Consider the following 23,748-nt stretch of genomic DNA (forward strand, 5'->3'; position numbering starts at 1 on the left):
TTGCGACAAAGTGGTTAATACAATTGATGAGATTGCAATCAAATACAAATCTCCGAATAGCCTGATTTGCGGGGACCTCAACGCGAATTGTATTACCCCCAACACACTCAAAACAAAACCTATTAACTCTGCAATTACTAGGGGACTAGCTTGGAGCTCTATCATGAAATCCAGAAATCTTTTTAACTCAGCCATTACCACAGACCCAGACACCTTAATACAGACCTGGGAGTGCGACCGGTCATCAGCTACTCTTAATTACATCTTTGCTTCCGAACCTGTGTTTTTCAACATAGTGTCATTTGAAGTAATCAGAACAAAGGACAGCAATCACAATCTGCTGAATCTTATATGCAGAAGTAAAGCACGACAACTGCAATCTTATGAACCGCTAGTTGAGACAAATTCACAACAAACTCGTCTACATGTCAAGCCAGGAAAACTGGACACCCCTTGAGTGGAAGGAGATGTAGGATAATTGGTTTGCCGAAGACCAATCGCCTCATTTTAAAGTGTTAAGAATACATGCTCATTAGTTATTGCGTAGCTATTGGCCCAGCTAGAGTTCATCCATTTTAAGATGACTAGAATCACCATTTTGTTTTCTCTCTGTTCTCTTTAACGTTGCCTCTTTGCCTCCTGTAAAACTGCTTTGCTGTAGATATTATTTCGCTTCAGTGGTCCAAGGCTACGAAAACATGTTGAAACATTACACTGGAGAGCCAGACAGAAATGCCCGATTCCCTCCTTCATATATCCTTGAAGACAGGGAGTAAGGCATTTAATCAGTACATAAATGCCAGCGAGTCTCTTGAAAGAATAGCAATGTACGAAACTAGCATTTAAAGAGTTGAATTATGTTCTTCTTTACGGCCCCCCTTTCTGAGCCCAGTGTGGCCCGGAGAGCGGGCTGACCTTCAGAGCGAGAATCGAAACTTAGAGATTGGGAGGCCTGGTATGCGCCAGTCTCCTACGCACAGCTTGCCTATGAGAAACAGAAGCGCTGTGTTCTCGCAAACAAAGAATGATGTCTGTAAAACTGGAGATTGCAACCTGTTACTAAATATGGTGGTCTAAGGTGTCATATTTGTCACACTGGTCAATCATCGCCTCCAATTCAAAGGGAAATGAATTGGGGTTGGTATCAAATGTGTCATACTGTGTCATTGCTGATTGTAAGGTGCTCCTTTTGTATATATGTAACTAATGTACGTTCTTTCGTTGCTTGCGTCCCCTGAGGTCTGTTTAGACACACATCGCGGGGCGTGAGACCACTTGGCCAATTGGGACTATTTTGTATTGCAATAAACCCTAGATTTTGGGAACGGAACCTTGTGTTTGGCGTATCTATTCGTGTGTGGTGACTTTGCCTTGTTTCCACATTCGAGGGTCCCTCAGGGGCCCCTTCATACGTATGATTGCGTCAGCCGTTCGTAAGCTCACAGACCAATTCAACAACTTAACGTCTGACCCTGCATCGCAAGAAAGAGCGGCCAGATCCAGCTACATTCCCCTTCTTCTTGCCTTCAAAAAACCTAAGAAGAATTTCAACAACTTCAGTAATCGCTATATTCATGAGTACAACACGACCCTGGTTATCAAAGACAGATTTCTAAGAAAACTAAAAAGAGAGGCTGTAAGCTTGAATCTACCCATACTTTGGGAAAACCTCATCTCTGGAACAAGAAATTACAAGCAATGGCTGAGAAATTCGAGATGTCTCTTATACCAGTCGGACGCTGAGGAGATGTTGAAGACTGTCCAACAAAAAAATACCGAGATTTCTGGTCACTCATCAACAAACCGAACAAGCATCTAAATTCGCATATGATCAACCCAGTATCGGAAGAAAAATGGACCGCTCACTTCCTGAAGTTGTTTGAATCAGTAAAAGGAAACAACAACGTAATCAAGCGACTGAATGACAGTTTCGGTGGACCAGACAGAGAGCGTCGACATCAAACAAAAAAACTGAAGTCGTCAAGAGCCCCCGGGCCAGACAGACTCGCTAACTGCGATTTAAAACAATATCCGGACGACTGGGCAGACCTTACCAGCTAAGTCTGTAGAGGAAGAAAAACAATCCACGACTCTTGGACCAAATCGGTGATCGTCCCGATCTTCAAAAAGGGGGTGTTAAGCAGAAACCTGTGCAGTTCCCTTAGGGACCACTGCAAAAAGTTTAAGACTACAGGTGTTGGCAGTAAACCCAATTGGTAGCAGTCTGCACCACCCAGATTTACCCGGTAGCTGTGGCTGAGCAGTCAGACTTCTTTCAAGAAGAGTTAGGCAGTATATAGAGTATACACATTAGGTACAAAAATACAGTAGTACAAGCAAACACAGACCAGAGCTTTGGTATACAAGTATATAATTATTTATTTAAAAACACACTTGTAATAATACACTGGCACTAATATGTCAAGCAGGTTCAAACAGTCATTAGAAATATATACACCTCCCTGATTAATTATTCGACAAGTCTTAGGGAAAGAACACCACTTATTATCAAATATAGAGGTGAGCGCTTAACCGAGATGGCACTCCAATAATTATTTAAAAAGGGGGGGGGGGCAGAATTAGAAAAGCACACAATACCAACACTTTTAAAAGAACCACAGCAAGTTAGGAAAGGCAGTCTTCTGTAGAGCAAGAAAGTTCATAGGCCAGGCCCACTCTTGGAGAGAGCAAGGCGGAATGTGCCCAAGATCACGCAGTTGAAGTACACTTTAAGTCTTTGCAGATAGTTCAAAAGGAGTAGGATCAGTTCAGAAAAGTTAGTTAACAGGTCCCAGGTCACCCCAGGATAGAGAGTCAAGGATTTACGGGACACCTTGAACAGTCTGTTGCAAGGGAGACCAGGCGGGACACAGTACCTGAAATGGTAAGAAAGCTCCAGCGGGGGCAGTTGTTCCTGGCAGCGGTTGCAAGTCGGTGCTTCGTCCAGGGGAAGAGAAGATCTCGACGTGGAGGAAAGCTGGAGGTCGTTGCCAGGGAAGAAACTAGCTGCGGAGTTTCTCGGTTAAAAGGTACTACCCTTTTATTCGCAGTAGTGGTGAAGCCGCCCTGGTGCTTGGCACGGGCGATTCGACCACGAGACAATCCAGGAAGGCGAAAAGAGGGCGAACTGGTTAACCCCACCAGTTCAAAGGAAGAAGACTCTCCAGGGTGAAGATATTCTCTGTCGCCAGGAAGTGGTGAGGCGGTTCAGCTGGGCTCCACCGGTGGTATCGTTGTTGCAGGTCGGCTCAGCTTCTCCCTCTTCGGATTCTTTAGGTCCTGTGGCGACTTCTGAAGTTCCAGTCCTCAAATCCCTGCTTTTATGCAGAAAACCCCCATTCATCAGTCCTAGCTGTCCCTCAAACATGCTAAGTGGTGAGCCGGGCGGCTCTGCCCTGATAGGCTGGAGTGTCTCCCGCCAAGATAACGACTCCACTGTGTGAGTGACAGCTAGGCTGTATGAATGGGGATCTTTTTGCATAAAAGCAGGGTCCTGAGGACTGGAAGAGCAAGACGTTGCCACTGGAACTAAGAAGCCAAAGAGGATAGAAGCCAAATACATCTGCCACGACTGAACCACCAGTGAAGCCCTGCTGCAGCGTCTCACCACTTTTCTCCACACGACGAGAGAAGATCTTCATCTGCAAGAGCCTTCTTCCCTTAAACTGGTGGGGCCAACCAGTTTGCCAATCGCCTTCCTGGACCTGCCTTGGTCGAATCGCCAGTACCTTTACTCGGAGACCGAATAGCCAGGCACCCGTCTACCCAGACCGCGATTTAAAGGAGCGTACCTTTTATTCGTTGGGCAGCACCACGGCTGGTTTCATCCCTGAGCAGTGCAGTAACTCGAACCTTCCTCCACGACGAGAGTCCCTCTTCCTCTGCTGCATCACCCGAACTGCAGGAACTGCCAGGAACAACTGCCGCCGCAGGAGCCTCTTCTACATTTCAAGGTACATTGTTCCGCCAGGCCGCCCTTTTCGCGTTGTAGTGATAAAGGTGTTTTAAATCCTTTACCTACCTGTTGGGTTGGCTGTCCCTATTTTCTAAACTTTCTTTCATCTTCTGCATCCACCTTTTTAACCAAAGACTTGACTGCAGCTACAAGAACATTTTTCTCCTGGGCCCTTTGCCCTGTACCACTGACTCTGGTACAGGCCTATTGACTCTGGCTACATTTGTTAGAACTGCCTTCTCTAGATTGCTTCTCAACAAGAACTGTGTTGGTGCACCTACTTCTTATAACCACCTTTTTCTTCCCACTTTTAAAACTTGTGAAGTGACATTTTGCTCTGTTTTCATTTAAGTACGAAACTTGTTCACAAACTTATGGGTAGTGTTGCTAGGGTGTGTAAGAAGATATTCCTGTATAACTTGCACTTTCCCTCCCTTGTGAGAAATTGCTAGAGTGCCATTTGTGTTTGGTTTCACTGTGCCATTTTGCTCAGTTTTCATTCTTGCTCAAACTTGTCTACAAGTTAACGAGGGAGTTGTGTATACTTTTCTTGACTGATTTGAACTTGCTTTATTAACTGTGATTATGGTATTGAACTAGACGTGTGTAAAATATACATATTCTTTTTAATACAAAGCTTTGGTCAGTGTTTCCTTGTGCCATAGTACTGTAGACCTATTGTGTAAACCCTGAATACTGCTCATCTCCTTCTTGAGATAAGTCTGACTGCTTAGCCACAGCTACCAACTAAACCTTTGTGGTACAGACTGATACCAAAGGGGATTTATTGCTCATACCTGTAGTCTTAATCTTCTGTAGTGCTCCCTAAGGGAACTGCACGGGATTCTGCCGAACAGTGCCATACCTACGAGTCTGGTTACGCTACTGATATGAAAAGTGCCAGTTCAGTATATTAGACAGGGTATCTTGGGGTGATTGTGGATTTAAGTCACCCAGGGACATACAAATTTACGTTGGACATAGGTGGTAGGGCCCCCAGTTGGAGTGTGGGCGTGACTGTAGTTGTCACGCAGGTTATATAACATGTGTGTTAGTGGTGGTAGCGCCACCAGTTCTGTGGGTGTGACTGTGGTATGTGTCATGCCGGGTCAAAGGTTTCTAGTTTTGGGTGGTAGCGCCCCCATTCAGAGTCAGGGTGTGACTGCGGTTGAAGTCTCAAATGGTTAAGCAAGGTATGTGTGTTGGGTGGTAGCGCCCCCGGGTATGGTGTGGGTATGACTGTGGTAATAGTCATGCTGGTTCACACATGTACTTTGATTTCAGTGGTCTTGCACCACATCAATTTTGTTTTTTTTTTCCACACAGCTGTTCTTGGTTGTACTGTATGTTCATATACGACTCAACCTACCTTCATCAGGGTCCAGAGTGTTACAGTGCCATTGGTTTTTGACTTCGGTCTGCCTGGCCAGCGCATCAGGTGTGTTGTGAGTGGCTGAGTGTAAGTGCACGCGTTGTGTGCATGCCCTGGTGATATGAGTCCGTGTGAATGGCATGTGGAGGTGTGTTCTGTAGTGTTTGGTGTGTGTTGGCTAGCGCTGGGTAGCGCTTTGTTGTGTGTGTTATGCTAATGCAAAGGGGGAGATGTGTTGTGTATGGCTTGCCTGTGCAAGAAAGAATGTTGTGATGTCAAGTGGAGTGTTGATGGCTGAATGTTGGAATGTATGGATGAATGTTCTAGCCTGGTCAGTTGGTTAGACCTCTACCTGGGTGGTGGGTCGCCAGTGTTATTGTCCTATATGTAGCTTGCTGGTAACCTAAGTAACTGCTTGTAAAGGTATTTAAGAAGCTGTAATAAACCTTACAAGTAATCCTAAGAAGGCTGGCGGATGCATCTTTTCAGTGTTTTTGTGGAGGACAAACATCCCCAGTGCCTCTACTGTCTCCATCGGACCACAAGGAGGTGAATTGCGAGATTTGCCTGGTATTCACCAAACGCACCATGAAGGATCGGCACAGCAGATTGGCGGCGTGGCTCAATGCCAAGGCCTCTACCTGGGCGGCAAGCAGGCGCATTACTCAACCAGGACTGACCGGTCCAAGGAGCAGGATCATAAGTCATTTGAGGTTCCAGGTGGGGTTCCAAGACGAGACCAAGCACCGCAAGTCTGTTTCCATCGGGGTTGTCACGCAATTGGGTTCTGCGACGAGCAGGGCGCTATCGACATCACTATCTACTTCGATCTCAAGCCATCGCTCCAGCTCCTCCTGGAAGAGGAAGTCGGCTAACCCGGGGAAGCTGCGGAGAAGCTGTAGACTGCCAAGGGTCTGAGTAAGGTGACCGACTTTCCCTTGAAGGTCCAGGTGGCCCAAGAGAAATCGTCCTCGTCAATCGAGCTGGTTGAAGCAGCCTTCTCAAAGGCAAAAGGGGCTGACCCTGTCCAGGGGTCCACGGCTATGCCCAGAGTGGTCCTTCCTCTCAGGTGGGAGGTTTTGGCCAAACCGGTGGAGAATAGGATGCCTGCCCTGAGCCTGGCTGCAACCCATCAGGATGCAAAGAGCGGGGGCGAGGCGAGAGTAGAGGCCTCTACGGTACTCCAAGACAGTTATTTCGTCATCTGACAACTAGGACATGGTTTACGTTTCACACAATTGTGGAATACGTGGGGGAATGACAACGGAAACGGCGAAGAGGAAGACTGTGATCCCGTCGATGGGGACAACAGCAAAGCCGATGACGACGTAGGCGCTGGGCCCAGCATGCCTACTCCTCCACTTCCCAGAGATGTGTATTTGGGCTTCTCCAGCATGGGGTCTGGCATGGATTCACATGCTCATGAATATTCCCCGTCGTCAGGCTGGGAATCCTTGGTAAAGAAAAAACCAGTATCAGTTTCGTTTCTGATCTGTCTTTCGTAGTAATAACCAATCACTGGTCTCTGCGTCATACTGACCACAGCCAATGACTGCCCTCTACCTAAGCACCGCCTCTGGCAGCCATCTTCAGATTTTTACCGCACGTTCATGTGTTGGGATCCTCATGCTATTGCTCTCGAGCGTTAGTGCTATTTTTTCACGTTTTTTCTCAAAAACTTCATTTTTTCGGTCAAAAGAGCCTCAAGCTCCACCGACTCTCCATCCGATCAACGGGGACCCGTGTCGGATTCGTCTGCGCCCCTCAAGGGTGAAGATTTCGTCGAGCTACGCTTTTGGAGGACTCCAGAAGTTCTCAGGCCCGGTCATGGCCCAGGAGAAGGGAAGCTCGACGCCCGGAAAGCTGTTCAGGGTCTGCCCTGGATGCCAGCTGCAGAACGTCTTCAAGGAGGACGAACACTCTTTTTGTCTTTACTGCCTACATGAGGACAAGACGCACGTGGAGAAGGACTGTGCGTTTTGCGGCAACATGTCGGAGCGGACCATGAAGGACCGCCATCAACGTCTCGCCAACTGGCTGGAAGGGAAGAGCCCATCCGGCGAGAAGAGGAAGAAATCCGAGCGGTCTTCTAAGACCTTTGAGGACGCCCCGGCGATGGGGGTCCAACATAAGGCCAAGCACCGCGAGTCTGCTGGCACCGGGAGCGCCGAACGGTCGGGCTCTACGGGCGCCAGGCTGGGCGCACCCTCCCTGGCACCATCAACCACGAGCCAACGCTCTGGGTCGGGTAAGAGGAAGGCCGAGCACCCGGCGAGGCTCCTGGAGAGGCCCCGGTCGAGCTCGAAGGCGGAGGGGGAGCGAGGCAGTGTCCCCCCCCTCAAGGATAAGGCGATGAACGCACCTAAGGTGGTGAAGGCCTTAATCCATCCGGCCAAGCCCTCTATCGAAACTGTCGCGGCGGCCCTGGCTCAGCCTGTGGAGGCTACACCAGTGGTGGCGACCTCGGGGCTCAGTCTCCCTGCCACCTCGGAGGGAGTCCTCTTTTGTGCCCATCGATAGGACCCCCGTGAAATCCCCCGTGGGGAAGAATAAGGGGGGGCAGGGCGTCGTCGTAGATTCGGCCTCAACCTCGGAGGAGGAGCTGGTCGAGGTCTTAAGCCACGGCCTCGGCGTGGAAGAAGACCGGCCCGTCGGGATGGATCCCGACGCAGGTGACGACGACATCGTCGAGGGTACCGACGGGGCCCATGATCGCCCGTCGGATTCCCCTCTGCCAGCGCCGTGAGACAACTCGGTGGCCATTTTGTTGGCTATACAGTCCTTATGCTCAGAGATAAGGACGAGACTACCGTTGCCGACGGAACCTCTCCCGTCGGGGGACCCAGAACCGGGACCTTCTGGTGTTCCCCCTACCAAGAAAAGAAGGATCCACCCTCCGCCTCCTTTTCAGCCGTCGCGCCCCTTCCAGCCCTCCTCCCCGTCCACCCGAGGGGATGATACGGGGACTGACACGGCAGCGACGGGTACGGACGACGAGGTATACGACGAGGATGTACCGTCGTCGCCTCCCACCAGGGCTTCTCCGCCCGACGAGATTGGTTCGTTCCACTCCATGATCACCAGGGCATCCAAGCTTTTCCAACTCTGCCCTGAGGAGAAGAAGGAAGGTTTCCTTTATCAGCGGCGCGAGGCCAAGAGGAAGACGGTCCTCGCAGTGCCTCTATTGGACGACATTTGGGATGAGGGCCTCACCCTCCTCAAGAACCCTTCCACGACGCCAGCTAGAAGAGACCGGTACGAGAAAAAGTACCGGGTCCCGGACACGGCCCCCCCTGTGCCTCCGGGCGCAGCCTACCCCGGACTCCGTCGTCTCCGCGGCGGCCAGGAAAAAAGCGGGGGGGGGTGCGGCCTCCACATCGACTTCCCCACCGGACGGCGAGGGAAAGAAATTGGACGCAATGGGAAGCCGAGTCATCTCGTCTGCAGCGACGAGGATTAAAGCGGCCAACGCCTTGGCTATCGTGGCCCGCTACGACAGGGAGCTCTGGTACAAACTGGCTCCCCTGCTGGACTTCTTGCCGGACGACAAGAGGGCAGAGGCCCTGGAGATCCTGCAGGAAGGTGAGGTGGCTTCGGACCACGCCATTACCGTTGCGACTGACATCGCCGACACTGGGTTCCGCCAGTTAGGCAACGGCGTTTGCCTTAGGCGGCGTGGATGGCTCAAGGCTACGGACTTCCGTCAAGACGTTCAGACCAGAGTCCTGGACATGCCCTTCGATGGGAACAACCTGTTTGTGAAAACAGTGGATGATTCCCTTCAGGCCATTAAAGCGGACACCGAGACGGCCCGGGCCCTTGGAGTTCTGCAACAGCGACGGACGCCCTTTCGGAGCAGCGGAGGCAAGGGCGCCTCCAAAGGTTCCGGCGGCGGTTTCTCCACCTACTGTCAAGCGGCACGCTCGTCATCTCAGGAGGCCTACAGAGGACGAGGCAAGTCTGGCGGACCCCGCCGTCGTCGCCAAGGAGGTCAAGGCGGCAAAGCCTCGTCGAAGCAGGATTGAACCGGCCGTGGGGTCGGGCCCCCATCGAAGCACCCCGGTGGGAGGCCGGCTGGCGAGCTTCGTCAGCGTGTGGGAGTCCATCTCCACCGACCGTTGGGTGCTGGACGCCTTGGCCCGGGGCCACGCGCTCGAGTTTCAAAGAAGGTGTCCGCGCGTCCCCCCCCGTGGCCAGGAAAGAACTTCACGACCCTCAACTTCTCCTGGAGGTAAAGGCGATGCTCAGGAAGGGCGCCATCGAACTCGTCCCAAAGAGGCTTCGGTGCTCCGGAGTTTACTCGAGATACTTCCTCGTGAAGAAGACGGGGGGATGGCGCCCCATCCTGGAAATGCGACGTCTGAACAAGTTCATCAAGGCGCAAAAGTTCCGGATGGTCACCCTCCAGCACGTCCTGGGTCAGCTGGAGGAAGGAGACTTCCTGTCGTCGTTGGATTTGGAGGATGCCTACTTCCATATTCCCATCCTAAAGGGGCACCGAAAATTCCTCAGGTTTGTGGTCCAAGGGCGTCATTACCAGTTCAAAGCCCTCCCCTTCGGACTACGGTCGGCACCCAAGGTGTTCACCAAGTGCCTCGCACCGGTGGCGGCGCAGCTGCGCCGCGAAGGGATCCACGTCTACCCCTACCTGGGCGACTGGCTCATCCGAGCCAAGACGAGGGAGCTCGCTGTGGTTCACACGGCAAGGACCGTCCAACTTCTCACGGACTTGGGATTCTCCGTGAACTACGCCAAATCCCACCTGGTACCCGCACAAGACGCTCTGTTTCTGGGAGCGAGGCTCAACACAGTGTCCCTTCTGGCCTCCCCGTCGGAGGAGAGGACCAGGACCATCCTGGGCAAGGTGCAGCGGATGTTGGTGGCCGACGCGGCCAAGGTGAGGTCCATCGAGTCCCTCCTCGGAATGATGTCTTCCTGCATCTACCTCATTCCCATGTGCAGGCTCCGGATGCGCCCGTTGCAGGAGTTCCTGGAGGCGTGCTGGATCCAAACGACGGGCAGCTTCGAGGAAAGGATCACACTTGACGAGAGTTTCCGACGAGCGATCCGGTGGTGGGGCACCCGCGCGCATCTGACGGCGGGCATGGACTTCCAGACCCCAGCCCACCAGGAGACAGGGACCACGGATGCCTCCCTGGAAGGGTGGGGAGCGCACACCGAAAATCTGCACGCAAGAGGCCTTTAACTCCCGACGGAGAAATCCCTACATATCAACATCCTGGAGCTCCGTGCAGTGTTTTGGGCCCTCAGGTCCTTCCTTCCGTCCCTCAAGGGCAAGGTGGTGAGGATCTTCACCGACAACACCACCACCATGTTTTACATCAGGAAACAGGGCGGAACCAGGTCCCCAGCACTGTCCAAGGAGGCGCAGGACCTGTGGCATTGGGCCGTCGCCCAAAGGATGTTTCTGGTGCCGTTTCATCTGGCAGGGATAAAAAAACACCATCGCCGACTCGCTTAGCAGGGAGCTGCGCTCGTGCCACGAGTGGGAGCTACGGCAGGATCTAGTGGATCGCCTCTTCCGACGGTGGGGCACACCCCAGATCGACCTGTTCGCGACGGCGACGAACTCCAAGTGCCTGAGGTTCGCCAGCAGGTTTCCCCAGGCGAGGAGCATGGACGATGCTTTCTCGTTCCCCTGGGAGGGCCTGTTCCTCTACGCGTTCCCACCTTTGCCGCTGCTAATCCGGCTCGTCAACCAGCTCAAGAGGTCACGGTGCAGGATGATCCTCGTCGCACCTGCGTGGCCGAGGCAGATATGGTTCCCGGACCTTCTGGACTTGTCAGCGTCCCTGCCAATCAAGCTGCCGGTGGACGCGGATCTACTCTCCAGGGAAGGAGGCGCCATCCTCCACCACGACCCGAAATCACTGAACTTGCAGGCCTGGCTCCTGCAGCGCTAGAGTTTGGAGGATACGACATACCGGCCGACTGCAGAGAGGTTCTTGCAAAGGCCAGGGCGTCCTCGACTCTTAAATGCTACGGACACAAATGGAAGAGGTTCTCTGTCTGGTGCCACGCACAGAAGATTAACCCTCTACGGATTACGGCTCCCCAAGTACTGCCGTACCTGCTGACGCTGGCCAAAGCTGGACTGGCACACGCGTCCATCAAGATTCATCTTGCTGCGATCTCCCAATACACCAGAACCACGGGGCGGACGTCCTTGTGGTCTCATCCTCTGGTGAAAGAGTTCATGAAGGGACTGTTCAGATCGTTCCCGCCGGTGAAGGCTCCGGCCCCGGCGTGGGAGCTCAACGTGGTGCTGTCCAAGCTCATGGGACCTCCGTTCGAGCCTCTGCACTCGGCTCCGTTGAAATTTCTGTCGTGGAAAACAGCGTTTCTTGTGGCCATCACCTCCGCACGACGAGTGGGTGAGATCTAGGCCCTTTCCTGCAAGGCCCCGTACTTGACTTTTCACGGCACGAGGGTAGTGCTCAGGACGCACCCCACCCAAGGTACCGTTGGACTTCCATCTCAACGAACCCTTGGTGTTGCCTGTGTTCTTCCCGTCGCCTTCGTCGCCGTCTGAGAGGACTTTGCACTCGCTGGATGTGGCTAGAGCGCTGAAGTTCTACGTAGACCGCACGAAGTGTTTTCGGAAGACGTCACAACTCTTTGTGAACTTTGGACCTGTCAATCAGGGGAAGGCTCTCTCAAAGGCTTCCATTTCCAGATGGCTCTCCGGCTGTATCATGTACTGTCACCGGTTGGCAAACCGACCGCTGCCTGGCCGTCCGAGAGCCCATTCCACCAGAGCGATCGCAGCTACCACGGCGTTCCTATCTGGTGTGCCCCTGCTGGACATATGCAGGGCTGCTACGTGGAGGTCGACGCACACCTTCACGAAATTCTACTGCGTCGACCGGGATTCCAGGGAGGAGTCCAGGGTCGGCCAAGCAGTGCTGCGCAACCTGTTCGCCTGAGGTGAGCCTGGTGAGGAGGTAAGATGCTTAATGTTGAGTTTGATGTAATGCTTAATGTTGAGCCTTTGCCACCTCCTGTGGTTGTGCATGTGTGTACTGCTATGTATTCTTTATTCATGAGCATGTGAATCCATGCCAGACCCCATGCTGGAGAAGGAACAAGTTACTTACCTGTAACTGTTGTTCTCCAGCATGGGTCTGGCATGGATTCACATGCGAACCCTCCCGCCTACCCCTCTGCGGCTCTTCATTTGGTCATACTGCCACTTCACGTGCTTCCAAATCTGAAGATGGCTGCCAGAGGCGGTGCTTAGGTAGAGGGCAGTCATTGGCTGTGGTCAGTATGACGCAGAGACCAGTGATTGGTTATTACTACGAAAGACAGATCAGAAACGAAACTGATACTGGTTTTTTCTTTACCGAGGATTCCCAGCCTGACGACGGGGAATATTCATGAGCATGTGAATCCATGCCAGACCCATGCTGGAGAACAACAGTTACAGGTAAGTAACTTGTTCCATCCGGTCCACTCTCCGCACGCTGGTGTCGTAGATGCAGAAGAGGATGCCGACGGCACCAGTGACACCGGGCCAACCGCCTGCAAAGAAGAGCAAGCGGCACCCCACGCCACCTCATCAGTCGCCTCACACATCCTAACGCCCTAGCGATACAGGGGCTGATACGGACGATGGCGGAGTGTCCCCGCCACCGAGAGCATCTCCACCGGACTAAATGGGTTCATTCCACTCCATGGTCACCCGTGCATCTGAGTTCTTCCAGCTGACGTCTGAAGGATTCCTATGCCAGCGGCGGGAGGCTAAGAGGAAGAACATTCTGGCAGTGCCTCTCCTAGATGAGGCTTGGGATGAGGGCCTGGCGCTGATGAAGAATCCCACCTCAGCCCCGGCTAAAAGAGACAGGCTGCAGAAATAGTACCAGGTGCCGGAGTCCGCACCCATGTGCCTGCGATCGCAGCCCTCCCCATAATCGGTTGTCTCGGCGACTGCAAGGAAGAAGTACTCAAATCCTTCATCAGCCTCCGTTCCACCGGACAGCGAGGGGAAGAAGTTGGGCGCAATGGGGTGAAAGGTGATTTACTCGGCAGCAACGACAGTCAAGGCAGCAAATGAGTTTGCGATCCTGGCCAGGCATGAAGGGGAGCTGTGGTACAAGATGGCCCTGTTGCTGGAATTCCTCCCCGATGACAAGCAGATCGAGCCTCTGGAGATACTCTAGAAGGGCGAAGTGGCATCGGACCATGCCATCACCGTGGCCCTAGACATCACGGACATTGGGTTCCGCCAGATGGAGAACGTTGTCTGCCTGTCGTTGTGGCTGTTGAAAACCACCAACTTTCAGCAGGGAAGTTCAGTCAAGGGTCCTGGACATGCCTTTCGACAGGGATAATCTTTTTGGGAAGGCTGTTGATGACTCGTTGCAAGCCATCAAGACCGACACGGAGACTGCCTGGGCCCCAAGCACCCTTCTGCAGCACCGCCATTCCTTTCGTGCCTCAGGAAGCAAATTCGGAAGACCGCCAAAGGGTTTTGGCAGCGGATCGTCTTCCTCCCGTCGCTCTGCGCGCACCACCTCCCCCACTCCATGACCGAGGAGGCCTACAGGGGTCATGCTAAGGCATTCTGAGGTGGCCGCCGTCGTTCCCAAGGTGGGATACAGGGCCCAAAGCAGGACTGAACCGGCCCGGACATCAGGCCCCCTCCCATGCACCCCGGGGGGGCCCGGCTGGCGGGCTTCATCAGCGAGTGGAAGATGATCTCCACCGACCAAGGGGTGCTGGACGTTCTCGCCCACGGACACACTGTGCAGTTCCAACCGAAGTGTCCGCGGATACAACTGGGGGCCCGGCAGGAGCAGCACACTGCTTAACTCCGGCAGGGGGTACAGGCCATGCTAAGAAAAGGGGCGATAGAGCACGTTCCAAAGCGACTCCGGGGCGCCGGAGTTTACTCCAGACACTACTTAGTAAGAAAGCAGACTGGGGGCTGGAGGACCATTCTCGACCTGCAGCGACTAAACCAGTTCCTCAAGTGCCAAAAATTTGGGATGGTCATGTTGCAACATTTTCACGGCTAACTGAAGGAAGGGGACTTCATAACGTTGTTGGATCTGGAGGATGCTTACTTCCACGTCACAATTCACGAGAAGCATCAGCAGTTCCTGTGCTTCGTCGTACAGGGAAAACACTTCAAAGTCAAGGCTCTTTCTTTCGGACCGAAGTCGGCGCCCAGGGTGTTTACGAAGTGCCTGGCACCAGTGGCAGCCCAGCTACGTCTGCAAAGGATTAATGAGTACCCTTACCTTGACAACTGGCTCATCCGGGCCAAGTCAAGGGAAATTGCTGTCGACCACACGGACCGGACCGACCGGCTGCTGACGGGTCTGGGCTTCTCTGAATTATCCGAAGTCCTACTTGATTCCATTGCAGGATGCTCTGTTCCTGGGGGCCAGGCTCAACACAGTCTCCTGGTTGGGGGCCTCCTCGGAATGAAAGATTGTGGCCATTTTGGGCAAGGTACCTCTGCTATTAGCACTGAACATCGCCACGGTGCGAGCCATCAAGTCAACGAAGTGGTGTACCCCAGAGGCCACAATCACAAAAACAGATGAAATACACATGGCAAAACACAGGTAAGAGTGGAAAGAAAGGGGTACACTCTTAGCAAGTGGAAAAATAAACTCCAGAGATCCAGCAAAGCTGCTGGGGGACTCGCTAGGTAAGGGAAATTAGCCATTGAGAATCCTCCCCAACAAAGGCTGTTGCTGCTACAGCGCCATTTCTCTCCGATATTCCCCTGATGGATATTTACAGTGCTGCCACTTGAAGGTCGATGCATACCATCACAAAGGTTCTCCAACATGGGGTCTGGCATGGATTCACATGCTCATGAATATTCCCCGTCGTCAGGCTGGGAATCCTCGGTAAAGAAAAAATCATTATCAGTTTCGTTTCTGATCTGTCTTTCGTAGTAGTAACCAATGACTGCCCTCTGTCATGGTCTCTGCTTCCAAAAGGTCAGGGTTTTCCCAACTCCCTTGGAAGCAGATCCATAACCCTGGTTCCGAGTGCCAACCAGTCCCAATTGGGACCTTTTGGACCCAGTCCTGGCGCCAGTGGCACCAGGCTCATAAATATGCCCAGTCCCAGCGCTGGAAGCGCCGGGCTCATAATGCTTGGGTGGACTTACCTGCAGCAGACCATGCTGCTTACTTGCCTGCCAGTTGAGTCTCTGATCCTCTTCTGTTTGGAACTACTTTTCCTGTTGGGTGGGGCTGGAGCCACTCCCTAGATTCAGAACACTGTACTCTTCTGGAAGGCAGGAACTCTTTTCTTACTTAGGCGTGGCTGTGGAAGGAGACACCTAAGCACTACAGGAGGCTATTTAAACCACACCCGGTGGATGAATCTTGCTTTGCGTTATTCTGCACCCTCTGCAGCAGAACGCTCATCGTGTCTTCTGCATCCGGTCCTGGGCCTAAGGAAAAAGGCTTACCATCCTGAATCCAGTCTTCAGCAACTCCTATAAAGACAAGAAAGAGCAGGTTAGCATTCCAGCATCTGAAAGGCAAAGGCTTACCTACTCTTCGTGCGCTCCGGGGTTCTTCACACTGCATTCCGGCAGCTGAAAGACAAAAGCTTACCAACTCTTTGCACGCTCCGGAGGCCGTCGGCGCTGCATCCCGCATCTGAAAGACAAAACAAGGTGCGTTTAAAGACATTGGGGAACTTTAATACTCACGTGCCATTACTCCTTTCCACATCTAACCCAGTGGGTATCCCGGCACCCTGCAGCCGCTCCGAACTTGTACCTGCAAAATAAAAGACAGTTAGAGCGCATCGTGAAGCTGGCAACAAGCGCTTACTTGCGTTCTTCTAGGCGGTTCTATTCATCACACGGGCTCCATCTTCAACTCACTTCAGCCCGTCATCCGCCATCGCCGGAACCCTGCAAAACAAGAGACATCATTATTAAAGACTTTAAAGACATTTGAGTTACTCGAAACTTACCGTTCGTGCAGTAAACGACGGACAGCAGTCCTCTGAAGTCAAGAGGCCTGCGCTACCTATCCAGTGAAGAAACTGGTTACAGCACCCTGCCCCGAGGCAGATGGAGAGCTCGGCATTCACTTATCTAAGGTGAGAGCGTTAACCTGTGGGGGTCTACAGGAGAGAAGAGGAGATAGGGACACCCCAATAACCCCAGTTTATTAACCCCGTATTTTCTATCTGCAGACATCTTCTCTGCACGTCAGGCATACAGGGCACAAAGGTCCAGCCCAAAGAGCCAACCGGGTGCTGCACATCACCTTTGAAGATACGGTAGTCGCCCAGTCAAGACCGGCGCCTCTGCGAGAATCAGGTGAGCGTTACACCCTCTACCTAAGCCCCGCCTCTGGCAGCCATCTTCAGATTTTTACCGCACGTTCAAGTGTTGAGATCCTTGTGCTATTGCTCTCGAGCGTTAGTGCTATTTTTCACGTTTTTTGCTCAAAAAATTTCTCTTTTTTCAGTCAAAAGAGCCTCAAGCTCCACCGTTTCTTCCGATCAACGGGGACCCGTGTCGGATTCGTCTACGCCCCTCAAGGGTGAAGATTTCATCGAGCCACGCTTTTGGAGGACTCCAGAAGTTTCTCAGGCCCATCTCGGACATGGCCTAGGAGAAGGGAAGCTCGACGCCCAGAAATCTGTTCAGGGTCTGCCCTGGATGCCAGCTTCAGAATGTCTTTAGGGAGGACGAACACTCCCTTTCTCTTTACTGCCTACATGAGGACAAGACGCACGTGGAGAAGGACTGCGCGTTTTCCGGTAATATGTCGGAGCGGACCATGAAGGACCGCCATCAACGTCTCGCCAACTGGCTGGAAGGGAAGAGCCCGTCAGGCGAGAAGAAGTCCGAGCGGTCTTCTAAGACCTTTGAGGACCCCCTGGCGACGGGGGTCCAACAGAAGGCACCGCGAGTCCGCTGGCACTGGGAGCGCCGAACGGTCGGGCTCTACGGGCGCCAGGCAGGGCGCATCGTCCCCGGCGCCATCAACCACGAGCCAACGCTCTGGCTCGGGTAAGAGGAAGGCCGAGCACCCGGCGAAGCTCCTGGAGAGACCCCGGTCGAGCTCGAAGGCCCCATCGGAGGGGGAGCGAGGCGGTGACCCTCCCCCCAAGGAGAAGGCGGTGAGTGCACCTAAGGTGGTGAAAGCCTTAATCCATCCGGCCAAGGCCTCTATCGAGACAGTCGCGGCGGCCCTGGCTCAGCCTGTGGAGGCTACACCAGTGGTGGCGACCTCAGGGCTCAGAATCTCCCTGCCACCGCGGAGGGAGTGCTCTTTCATGCCCATCGACAGGACCCCCGTGAAACCTCCGACGGAGAAGAAGGAGGTCGTCGTGGATTCGGCCTCAACCTCTGAGGAAGAGCTGATCGAAGTCTTAAGCCACGGCGTTGGTGTGGAAGAAGACCAGCCTGTCGGGAGGGACCCCGACGTAGGAGACAACGAGAACGTCGAGGGTGCCGACGGGGCTCCTGACCGCCCGTCGGACTCCCCTCAAACAGTGCCGTAAGACAACTCAGCGGCCATTTTGTTGGCTATACAGTCCTTATGCTCGGACATAAGGACGAGACTGCCGTTACCACCAGCGGAGGAACCGCTCCCGACGGGGGACCCGGAGCCAGGCCCTTCTGGGAGCCCTCCCCCTAAGAGAAGAAGGATTCATCCTCCACCTCCTTTTCAGCCATCGCGCCCTGTTCAGCCCTCCTCCCCGTCCACGACACGTGGGGATGATACGGGGACTGACACGGCTGCGACGGGTACAGACGACGAGGTTTACGACGAGGATCTCCCGTCGTCACTTCCCACCCGGGCTTCCCCGCCCGACGAGATTGGATCGTTTCACTCCATGATAGCCAGGGCATCCGAGCTTTTCCAGCTCTGCCCGGAAGAGAAGAAGGAAGGTTTCCTTTATCAACGGCGCGAGGCCAAGAGGAAGACGGTCCTCTCTGTACCTCTACTGGATGATATTTGGGATGAGGGCCTCGCCCTCCTCAAGAACGCATCCATGACGCCGGCTAGAAGGGATCGGTACGAGGAGAAGTACCGGGTCCTGGACGCGGCCCCCTTGTGCCTTCGGGCACAGCCGACCCCGGACTCGGTCGTCTCCGCGGTGGCCAGAAAGAAAGCATGGGGGGCGCGGCCTCTACGTCGACCTCACCGCCATACGGCGAGGGAAAGAAATTAGACATGATGGGACTCAGAGTCATCTCGTCTGCAGCGACGACGATTAAGGCGGCCAATGCTTTGGCGATCGTAGCCCGCTACGACAGGGAGTTGTGGTACAAACTGGCCCCCCTGCTGGACTTCCTACCAGACGACAAGAGGGCGGAAGCCCTAGAGATCTTGCAGGAAGGAGAGGTGGCGTCGGACCACGCCATTACGATTGCGACGGACATCGCTGACACTGGATTTCGCCAGTTGGGCAACGGCGTGTGCCATAGGCGGCGTGGATGGCTCAAGGCTACTGACTTCCGTCAGGACGTGCAGACCAGAGTCTTGGACAAACAACCTGTTTGGGAAAACAGTGGACGATTCCCTACAAGCCATCAAGACGGACACGGAGACGGCCCGTGCTCTTGGTGTTCTCCAGCAACGACGGCCGCCCTTTCGGAGCGGCGGAGGCAAACAGGGTGCCTCCAAATGTTCCAGCGGCAGATTTTCCACCTACCGTCAAGCGGCCCGTTCGTTGTCACAGGAAGCTTACAAGGGACGAGGCAAGTCAGGCGGACCCCGCCGTCGTCGCCAAGGAGGACTGAACCGGCCGTGGGGTCGGGCCCCCACCGAAGCACCCGGGTGGGAGGCCGGCTGGCGAGCTTCGTCAGCATGTGGGAGTCCATCTCCACCGACCGTTGGGTGCTGGACGACCTAGCTCAGGGTCACGCGCTCGTGTTTCTAAAGAGGTGCCCGCGTGTCCCCCCTGTGGCCAGGAAAGAACATCACGTCCCTCGATTTCTCTTGGAGGTAAAGGCGATGCTCAAGAAGGGCGCCATCGAGCTCGTCCCAAAGAGGCTTCGGGGCTCCGGAGTTTACTCAAGATACTTCCTCATGAAGAAGAAGACGGGAGGATGGCATCCCATCCTGGACCTACGACGATTGAACAAATTTATCAAGGCACAGAAGTTCCGGATGGTCACCCTCCAACACGTCCTGGGTCAGCTGGAGGAGGGCGATTTCCTGTCGTCGTTGGATTTGGAGGATGCCTACTTCCATATTCCCATCCTAAAGGGACACCGAAAGTTTCTCAGGTTCGTGGTCCAAGGGCGTCACTACCAGTTCAGAGCCCTTCCTTTCGGATTGAGGTCGGCACCCAGGGTGTTCACCAAGTGCCTCGCATCGGTGGCGGCGCAGCTGCGCCGAGAGGGGATCCACGTCTACCCCTACCTGGACGACTGGCTCATCCGAGCGAAGACGGAGGAGCTCGCCGTGGAGCACACGGCAAGGACCGTACAACTACTCACGGACCTGGGATTCTCCATAAACTACGCCAAGTCCCACCTGGTACCCGAGCAAGACGCACTGTTTCTGGGAGCGAAGCTCGACACAGTGTCGCTTCTGGCCTCTCCGTCGGAGGAAAGGACGAGGGCCATCTTGGGCAAGGTGCAGCGGATGCTGGTTGCGGACGCGGCCAGAGTGATGTCCATCAAGTCCCTCCTCGGAATGATGTCTTCTTGCATTTACCTCATCCGCCTGTGCAGGCTCCGGATGCGCCCGTTGCAGGAGTTCCTGGACGAGCGCTGAATCCAGACGGGCAGCTTCGAGGAGAGGATCACACTCTACGAGAGTTTCCGACGAGCGATCCGGTGGTGGGGCACCCGCGCGCATCTGACGGCGGGCATGGACTTCCAGACCCCCGGCCACCAGGAGACAGTGACCACGGATGCCTCCCTGGAAGGGTGGGGAGCGCACACCGAAAATCTGCCCGCGAGTGGCCTTTGGCTTCCGACGGAGAAGTCCCTCCATATCAACGTCCTGGAGCTCCGTGCAGTGTTTTGGGCCCTCAGGTCCTTTCTTCCGTCCCTCAAGGGCAAGGTGGTGAGGATCTTCACCGACAACACCACCACCATGTTCTACATCAGGAAGCAGGGCGGAACCAGGTCCCCAGCCCTGTCCAAGGAGGCGCAGGTTCTGTGGCATTGGGCCGTGGCCCAAGGGATGTTTCTGGTGCCGTTTCATCTGGCAGGGATAAAAAACACCATCGCCGACTCGCTCAGCAGAGAGCTGCGCTCGTGCCACGAGTGGGAACTACGACAGGATCCGACGGTGGGGCACTCTCCAGATCGATCTGTTCGCGACGGCGACGAACTCCAAGTGCCGGAGGTTCGCCAGCAGGTTTCCCCAGCCGAGGAGCATGGGCGATGCTTTCTCGTTCCCCTGGGAGGGCCTGCTTCTATACGCGTTCCCTCCATTGCCATTGCTGATCCGGCTCATCAACCAGCTCAAGAGGTCACTGTGCAGGATGATCCTCGTCGCACCTGCGTGGCCGAGGCAGATATGGTTCCGGTCAGCGTCCCCGTCAATCTAGCTGCCAGCGGACGCGGATCTTCTCTCCAGGGAAGGAGACGCCATCCTCCATCACGACCCAAAGTCGCTGAACTTGCAGGCCTGGCTCCTGCAGCGTGAGTTTGGAGGATACGACATACCGGCCGACTGCAGAGAGGTTCTTGCAAAGGCCAGGGCGTCCTCAACTCTTAAATGCTATGGACACAAACGAAAGAGGTTGTGTGTCTGGTGCCACGCACAGATTAACCCTCTACGGATTACGGCTCCCCAGGTACTGCCGTACCTTCTGACGCTGGCCAAGGCTGGGCTGGCGCACGCGTCCATCAAGATTCATCTTGCTGCGATCTCCCGATACACCAGAACCACAGGGCGGACGTCTTTGTGGTCTCATCGTCTGGTGAAAGAATTCATGAAGGGAATGTTCAGATCGTTCCCGCCGGTGAAGGCTCCGAGAGCCCATTCGACCAGAGCGATCGCTGCTACCACGACGTTCCTGTCTGGTGTGCCCCTGCTGGACATCTGCAGGGCTGCGACGTGGAGGTCGACGCACACCTTCACAAGATTCTTCTGCGTTGATCGGGACTCCAGGGAGGAGTCCAGGGTCGGCCAAGCAGTGCTGCGCAACCTGTTTGCCTAAGGTGAGCCTGGTGAGGAGGTAAGAGTTGCTTAATGTTGAGTTTTGAATGTCATGCTTAATGTTGAGCCTTTGCCACTTCCTATGGTTGTGCATGCATGTACTGCTATGTATTCTCTTAATGAACATGTGAATCCATGCCAGACCCCATGCTGGAGAAGGAACAAGTAACTTACCTGTAACTGTTGTTCCCCAGCATGGGTCTGGCATGGATTCACATGCAAACCCTCCCGCCTACCCATCTGCGGCTCTTCACTTGGTCATACTGACACTTTACGTGCTACCAAATCTGAGGATGGCTGCCAGAGGCCGGGCTTAGGGAGAGGGCAGTCATTTGCTGGGGGCAGTATGACCCAGGGACCAGTGATTGGTTACTACTAAGAAAGACAGATCAGAAACGAAACAGATACTGAATTTTTTTCTATACCGAGGATTCCCGGCCTGACGGGGAATATTCATGAGCATGTGAATCCATGCCAGACCCATGCTGGAGAACAACAGTTACAGGTAAGTAACTTGTTCCTTCTGATGGCCGTTCCTCCCATGGATTCCTCATTGCCTGCCCTTTCTTGGCAGAAAGCTAATACACTGTGGTTCCGCTGTCACTCAGCATCTGAGTGCTAGACAGAAATGGTGGAACTGAGATCATTCGGAGCTGCGCCTCAATAAATACTGGTCCGCACGTCCTGTCCAGCATGTAGACGTTTGGTGGAGCTGCGCTGCCTAATGGTCGAAAGGTTTCTGAAAAGCAGCTGCAATGGAAGATTAATATCAAAGTTGGGGAAGGCCATCAAAGAAAATTACAGCGATAATTTTTTCTTCCGAGAGCATTACAGAAGGTTAAGTAATTTTTTCAAAAAAAATGTATGTGCTACTTTACCAACGGCATTAGCGCAGTGCTTTATGGAGTCACATCTGCACGTAAAAATGCTTCGAAGATGAGGAATCCTAGAGAAAGATTGTATACGTCAGAAATAACTTTACAGAAGGTAAATAATGTTTACATTCACCCCTTCAATTCATGAAATATATCGATGTTCGTATTTGTGGGAGATACGTTTTCTGGCCTAAATGGAAGTGGGATTAATTGTTTGTAGCGTACAGTTAAATCTAGTTGACACTTCAGAAACTGCCTTGGCACTGACAGGTGATTGAACTGTAGGAGATTGTTCAGTGATGGATCAAATCCATGTTTTTGTGTTTCTTGCAGGACACCTCTTTTAATACTGGAGGGTATGCCCAGTCGTCTGCTTTCGCTGCAGATGAGGATGCTTCATGGGATTAATTCAAAATAAACAGATGTCTATATTCTGTCTTTGAAGCAAAAAATGTTCTTGCCGATTATTGCAGAGATTAGGTTTTTCAGCCACTTGAGTTATGTTTTAAATAGTATGTGAACTGTGACTTTCTTTTCTTAATATAATGCCGACATCTGCTGCACTGTGTAAAATGTGCAGCTGTCTGTTAATAATAAAATGTTGCTGAGTAAATCGCTGATTCTTTACTTTTTTCTTTTGAAAGTTTCAACAGTTAACAGAGTACTTACTTCTGTAATGGCTTACTTCCGTCTCTTCTGCTTCAATGGGGGCTCGTAGTCCTGGATTTATTTTTCCTCACCATGCTAGTTGTGGGTGTATTTTCTTTTGTGGGATGATGTTTTTCCTGTTAGGTCCTATTTCGAGATGCTTCTGTTGCATGATTTATCATATTGAACTCTGTTGAAGAAACACAAGTTCAGTGTATTGCCTTTCTCCCGCATAGTCCTCATTAGATGGATATCCATTCCATCGTCGGCTGCTCAGATCTTTTCGACAGGGGGGCGTAATGCACCTCGGCTCGGCCGTCGACTCTTCTTGCTTCAATGCTTTTGACGTCGACACCGGACGCAACGTTGGTCATCGTACATATACCACGTCACTATGCCCTGTACTTCTTATTCCATGCGCTCAGCGCACTGCTTGTAGAACTTTCTATTCTCCAGCATGGGGTCTGGCATGGATTCACATGCTCATGAATATTCCCTGTCGTCAGGCTGTGAATCCTCGGTAGAAGAAAAAAGGTTTCAGATTCGTTTCTAAACGCCCTTCTGCCTATAAACCAATCACTGAGCTCTGGGTCATACTGCCCCAGCCAATGACTGCCCCCTACCTAAGCCCCTCCTCTGGCAGCCATCTTCATATCTTTACCGCACGTTCCAGTGTTGTCCTTGTGTTTCGTTCTTCGAGCTTTCTGCATTTGTGGGTAGGAAAGCTCTGTTTTTGGTTTAATAAAGCATGTG

The 23,748-nt window shown here is 53.3% G+C and overlaps 1 protein-coding gene across 3 annotated transcripts in view; it reads left to right on the plus strand.

The window, feature by feature from the left end:
• DDX4 (DEAD-box helicase 4) overlaps positions 1-22,960 on the plus strand; it is a 1,871,246-nt gene extending 1,848,286 nt beyond the window's left edge. For all 3 annotated transcript variants that reach the window (XM_069627287.1, XM_069627289.1, XM_069627288.1), the window contains exon 22: positions 22,681-22,960. In XM_069627287.1, the coding sequence (XP_069483388.1) occupies positions 22,681-22,755 (75 nt within the window). In that variant the 3' untranslated portion in view covers positions 22,756-22,960. The remainder of the gene's footprint in view (positions 1-22,680) is intronic.
• Positions 22,961-23,748: the final 788 nt, after the last annotated feature.

The sequence above is a fragment of the Ambystoma mexicanum genome, chromosome 6p (assembly GCF_040938575.1).
Source record: "Ambystoma mexicanum isolate Mex_15411 chromosome 6p, UKY_AmexF1_1, whole genome shotgun sequence".
Lineage (NCBI taxonomy): Eukaryota > Metazoa > Chordata > Amphibia > Caudata > Ambystomatidae > Ambystoma > Ambystoma mexicanum.